Source organism: Mus caroli, chromosome 4 (assembly GCF_900094665.2).
Source record: "Mus caroli chromosome 4, CAROLI_EIJ_v1.1, whole genome shotgun sequence".
Taxonomy (NCBI): Eukaryota; Metazoa; Chordata; class Mammalia; order Rodentia; family Muridae; genus Mus; species Mus caroli.
Genome location: NC_034573.1, coordinates 10,348,070 through 10,354,619, shown reverse-complemented (window position 1 = coordinate 10,354,619; position 6,550 = coordinate 10,348,070). Strand labels below are relative to the sequence as shown.

General features: G+C 37.6%; 1 protein-coding gene across 7 annotated transcripts in view; it reads left to right on the top strand.

The window, feature by feature from the left end:
* Slc26a7 (solute carrier family 26 member 7) overlaps positions 1–6,550 on the top strand; it is a 121,699-nt gene that overhangs the window by 108,622 nt on the left and 6,527 nt on the right. For all 7 annotated transcript variants that reach the window (XM_029476360.1, XM_029476359.1, XM_029476362.1 and 4 more), the window contains one exon: positions 4,926–5,026. In XM_029476360.1, the coding sequence (XP_029332220.1) occupies positions 4,926–5,026 (101 nt within the window). The remainder of the gene's footprint in view (positions 1–4,925; positions 5,027–6,550) is intronic.

The window sequence follows — 6,550 nt, the reverse complement described above, 5'->3', positions numbered from 1 at the left end:
TTGATGGGGATTGCATTGAATCTGTAGATTGCTTTTGGCAAGATAGCCATTTTTACAATGTTGATCCTGCCAATCCATGAGCATGGGAGATCTTTCCATTTTCTGAGGTCTTCTTTAATTTCTTTCTTCAGAGACTTGAAATTTTTATCATACAGATCTTTAAAAAGAGACTGTTGAGTTCCTAGACTTGGACTGATAGGCAGTTGTGAGTTACCCTAGAATGGGTGCTAGGAATCAAACTCAGGCCCTGTGCAAGAATAGGACAGGCTCTTCATCACTAAGACATCTCTTCTGCCCCTAAGTTGTAAATTTTTATTAGAACAAAGTTTAGAACAAGAAAATAACCCTAGAGTCTCAATGCTTTTGGAAATTAGTAAATAAACCTTATAATTATATATTATCATAAGAAGAAATCACAGTAGAAAATGGAGAAAAGGGTAGACTATAAGGGAAGTGCATATAAAATATATGGGTACTGATAGAAAACTTATATATTTCACGTATTACCTTCCTTGTTCACTTCTTTGGATACCCCAGTTTATCCTTAATCCTCATCAATTTATTTCTCTTCCTCCTCTTCTCCTGCCCAACCTTATTTAGTCACATCATTATGCTCCCACTTTTCTAAGCCTTCTATGGCCTTGCTCTCAGTTTCATCACTAAAATCTCTTCCTAGTTTCACAACCCTTGTATCACTTCTTGTGACCCCCTGTCCTTAATCACATTCAAAATAGGTCAATATGACTTTAAGATTGTTTTTCTTGTTGTTGATGATGTGTTATGAGTCAAATTATGATGCTATAGCTTAGAACTTCAAACAGGAAACAACAGTATTCAGGGGTGTGTTTATAAAGGAATTTGTATTTGATCATGAGCATAGGAAATTAAATGTGATATGCAGACACCTAGGAGACTTTCAGCAGATGTAAGGGATACAGAACAGGACTCAAGTGACCCAACCAAAATGAGACATCAAGACAGAAAAGCAGTGGGAAAGAAGACAAAAGTCAAAGATTTTCTTCAACAGCCTTTTCAGATGCACAGTTGGCATGCAACAGAATAAAAAACCCTATAAGACTAGTTACATACATTAGAAGATAAATGCCAGGCAGTGGCGGTGCATGCCTGGAATCCCACCACCCACTAGGCAGAGGCAGATGGATCTCTGAGTTTAAAGCCAACCTGGTCTACAGAGTAACGTCCAGGACATCCAAGGCTACATTGGAAACAAGCAAACAAACAAAAACAAACACCAAAAAATTAGAAGATGGAAGCCACAACATTTTTTAAAATGAAAACCATAATTGTCCAACTCGTAAAGGGATCTTCTAGAAGTATGTTTAGTAGTTTAGGTCGTCTGATGATAGTGTTAGCAGAGTCCTGTAGAGCTCTTGCCACGGTGAACCTGCTGAGTGGTTTCTACCACTTGTTCCACTTTAGAAAACATCCAGGTTCCCTCTGGGTCTCACAACTCTTTCTTCTTTTCATTCATGCAGTTTTCATGTCATTACTCACCTGGCAAATATGTCACATACTCTTTTAATCCTAGGGAATAGGAAGAGGTAACATATATTCAATGTTTATGGAAGTAGGCCTGGCTTCTGATGTCATGGACTTCAAACTTTCAGCAGGCTTCCATCCTTCTGAAATTCTTCCCCTTCTCATAACCCCCAAATAAAAAACTAAGGTATATAAATGTGTATTAGTGTTGTTGTAATTATCCTAAGCTCAGTGGTTTAACGCAGCACACAGTTATTAGATTATACTGAGACAGAAGTTCAGCCTGAGTCTCATGAGCATGGCACTGGAGCTATGGTTAGAGTATGCTCCTTTTTGGAAGCTCTACAGGAAAATCCCCAGTCCCTTTCCAACTTGGCCCATCTGTGTTCCTTGGTTCATGCTCACATTACTATTCAAGCCAATAGAGGGATCTTCAGGTCTCTCTCTGATCTCTTCTTCATCATATCTTCTCTGACTGAATCTCCAGACACTTGGATAATCTGGGATAATTTTCCCATACTGGCATCCTGAATTTAACCAAATTTACAAAGTTCTTGTTGCTCTGTAAGGTAACATATTCATTCACAGGCAGACTTTGGAAGTGTTTGCCTGTGTGGGGAGGGAGGGCATTGCTTTGTTTCTGGCTCTTTCATAGCACTGTATGTATACCTTCTCCAGCGTTATGACCTCTCAGTGTGCTGAAGGCAGCCACCCCATCACTGTTCACCCCTGCACGTGCATTCCCTAACAGGGTGCTGAAATATACAGCACATCTGTGTTAACTGACTGCTGGAATTAGTAAAAGACCAGACCGGTTAGTGGAAGGTTTAATAGGCACCCACTTTTCTGAAGAGAATATTGTTGTTTGTTCAAAGTGTTTCTTTCTCCTCTTATTCCTTTAAAAATGAGAGAGATAATTCTGTTTCTCAATAGTTAATTGATACCAATACAAAATACTTTTTAAAATTACAAGTGACTCACAGACTGTCAGGAGTCTTTTGAAGTAAATGGAAAGCACTCCTAAATTATGCAACTATGAATATTTTTTAATTAAAAGGGTTAATGAATATTCCACAGGAAAGAGCTGTCTTCCACAGTCTGCATTTAATTGCCCATCCACACCTGATGGTTAATGTCTTTCTGAAACATTGTATTTTGTAGATAAAGCCCACCATTTACCACATGCCCTGTGGGGATAGATTAGTCGTCTCCTCTGCACATGCTCCAAGCGTACCTCATTTGCTTAAGGCAGGCTATTAGCTGTGCATTCTCTTATCAAGGATGCTGTGACTTGTATTGTGTTAGCTGATTTGCTTAGAACCTTGGAATGCAAGGTCATATCCATGAATGAGTTCAGTGACAGGGCAGAGGAGATATGGGTAAAAGAAAATTATTTTTATATTTGGAAGATTTCAGAAATGCCCCTTGTATTTAAATTTTCATTTGAGTGAATGAGAAACTTCACCATTAGGATTTTATTTTTGTTTAAATAAAGTGCTATGAATGAATTTATTTGAAATAGCTTATATTAATAATTATCCACAAATGTAAAGATGAGCATTTTGTTTTGATTTGTTTTATTTTGAATGGCCTGAAAATGTGCACATTTGATGACAATAAGGCAAAAAGATAAATCCTGTATAAAAATAAAAGAGGAAATGAACCAGGGTACAGATTGACTCTGTAACAGCATATAATTCAATCTGTACATTGAATCAATAACAACATAAATTATAGAAAATTTGCAAGATAACAAGAATGTAGAATACAGTTTGACAGTGAAATAGATATGGCAGAGTTGAAGAGAGAAAATAAACTTTCTTAAAATTATCCCAATGCCAGTTTTAGTCATTTAGCCAGCATTATCATCAATCTCTCTATTAATCAATACACAGATTGCTTTCATTGTAGTAGTTTTAAGTTCAAAATTTCAAATACAATTGTAGTAGTATCTAACCAAAATTTATAAGCCATCCTAACACTTAATTTGACTTCAGTAGACACATTTATCATGATTGCATAAACCCCTTGCTCTGACTATATATTGAAGTGCCCCAAATGATGCCTATGGTTTATAGACTTAAAAAAAAAACCTATATAAATTTTTGAGGAAAATTAATGTATTGACATGTTCTCTATGTCAAACAATTTATTTTAAGTTATAGTTTATTGGTATAAAATCTTATTTGTAAATACTACTATTGTGCTTTAGCAAAGTATGAAAACATATATATACAAGTAACATTACATAGACTGAGCAGGATATATTTAGGAATGTATATGACAACAATTAATGAAAAAGATGCCATGAATTTGAAAGAGAACAAGAAGGGGTGTGTAGGAGGGCTAGTAAGAAGGAAAAAGAAGAGAGAGACGATGCAATTATATTATAACCTCCAAAATAAAGAAAAAGTAAAGAAGATATTGAGATATGAGAAAACCTTATAATTCATTAGTTATCTATTTTTAGAGTTAAATATTTAATTTTTCTGAAGACAATTTTTAGCAAAAATTGTATGTTGTTGCTCAATTTTAACAGAACAATACTGAACACGAATAGAATTGACACAGTTTTCACACCAGTTCTGTCATCACTGTCATCTTAAATTCCAACACCAAATATTTCCAAGGTTTAATCATTCACTTCAATCGAGGTTATTGGGCAATAAAAGTATCCACCTTTAGGCACTGATTGTCCTGGTATCTCCTTACCAATTTTTGGGACAGGCTATATGGGGTAGAGTTGTAACACTTGCCTATGCCTAAAGTGTATATACATTTCTACCATGTCTGATCACTAAGAGTGGAGCTGGAAGGATACATACCCATATGAGTTGTTTCTAACCTACTATTACTTTAAAGAAGACACTTAGTTTTTTGTTTTCTAAAACCAGTATGTTGAAAGGATTTCCATAGGAAATGTATACAAATACTAAACAATAGGTTAGTGTTGCTCAGTGGGTTGTTACTGTTTTTTGTAGGGCTAGTGATGGTAATGGGGCTTTGTGCATGCAGGTTTACTGAGAATTAACTGAAAATTAATGTTAACACAGATTGCTTCCAAAGCTGTGGAGTGCTCCCAAGCATTGGACTTTTGCTTTCATGTATAAACTGAAGTGCATGAGCCCCAGACATCCCCAAACAGGGCTCTCATTCTGGACCTACCAGCAGAAGAAGCTGTTGATGTGGATAGCACACCATGCACAGTATCTACAATGTGCTTAGAGTTAACTTGCTACATATCATTTCAGACTCATTTAAATTTCCCCAGCCAGTCTTAAAAAAATTAGTAACTAACTGAATTTTAAAAATGAAAACGGGCAGAATTACCATTAGACGCGAGGACACTGTTTCTTTGCTACTGTTCAGCCAGGTCAGCTGCAGAAATCTGATCGTTCTAACTAGAGTTTCTGTGTCTCCTGCAGAAGAGGCTTCCCAGCCGTGCTCCAGTGAGAAGTGTTCTTTGGTCCTGAATTGCAGCGGCTTGACCTTTTTTGACTACACAGGAGTCTCTACGCTTGTTGAGGTATCTGTTCATCCTGGGTCAGGCCTGATTACTTACCGCTCTTCAGCTGGCAGAAGTATTCCTCAGCCACCTTGGCTACAGAGTCGTAAACCCCTTTCCCACAAAAGACATAGAATTCTGTGCCTTTACTACAGTGTTGCAAAAGAGCCTATCAGGATTCTAGGCACATAGGATAGGGGGTCAAACTTGGACTGAAATTTGAGTATTATTGGACATAGTATCTGCCAGAAAGTGAATGTTTAGTGCTTTTAGAATGGAGAAAAACCTCTTGGGGTGTAGCTGCATCACCCAGAGAATTCTCCTGAACTTCACCTCAGCCTGCCTGATTCACCACTGAGGCTGCTGCATTCACCCCCTACCCCACCTAATGCTGCGGTTGGGAATCGCTTTGTAATGGACACTTGAATCATACGAGGAGGAGGTCCCTTTTTCTTTCATTTTATCTGAATTATTTTTAAAGTGTTGTGTTAGCTCTGGGGCACTGGTTCAGTAACAGAGCTCTGATTAGTAATCAAAACCATGGTTTTAATCCCCCAAGTAAACATATAAATAACCAGAAAAAAATGGATTGATGGAATTCAGATCGACCGAGATCCTATATATCTTCTATCTCTTCATTTGTATCATAAAATTTACTTTGAGAGTTCCCACCGTTCACATTCCAGAACTATCAGGGCAAACTGAGTGTCTGTCCAGGAGGCTGGGAACAGAAATGCTTGGTGGGAAAGTGGTGATCCTGAGGGCATCTGGGAATCATGCTGGATCTGTCCCGGGCCTGCACTGTGCTAGGGAATCAGCCCATTTGTTTAAATCTTGGTAGCTGCTTTGTGGAAACGAGGAGATGATTCTAAGAACGGAAGGTATTTAGAAAGCAAATCAAGGTGCACATCAAGGTTTGTAAGAACCACGGTGCTGCTGTTCTTGAGCTACTTTTACATTTTTAGCTGAAATGATTACTTGCCCACTCTAGATGTTTGAAGACACGGCCTAGAATGGGTTAAGAGGAAGACAAGGGACCTGATGCCCTTTGGTTGTGTTTGAAGGCTGATAGTTAAGAGGAATAAAGCCGTCCAGGCAGGGAAGCGTGCCAGTGAATGGAGGTTGTTGCTTTTGTTTTCTACCTGACTCATCATAATGGCTTAAACGGTCTCCATGCTGCATTAGGACAACTGACGTCCTTTTAAATTGTCAGGAAAACTGTACTTGCACTTGGCATGCTATTTTTTGCTGTATACACAAAGCTGGCAATGTTGTACCTGTTTTCATTTTTTCTCCTTATTACTGCATGGTTTATTGCCTCATGGCTACATTAGAATTTGTGTTAAGCACATAGGCTTTAAGGATAGAAAGATTTTAGATTCACACATCAGCCAGATACTAGTTCTGTGCCTGGAGCTAAATTCTGTCTTTCTTTTCTTTTCCTTTCCTTTCTTTTCTTTTCTTTTCTTTTCTTTTCTTTTCTTTTCTTTTCTTTTCTTTTCTTTTCTTTTCTTTTTTTTCTTTCTTTTCTTTCTCCTCTCCTCT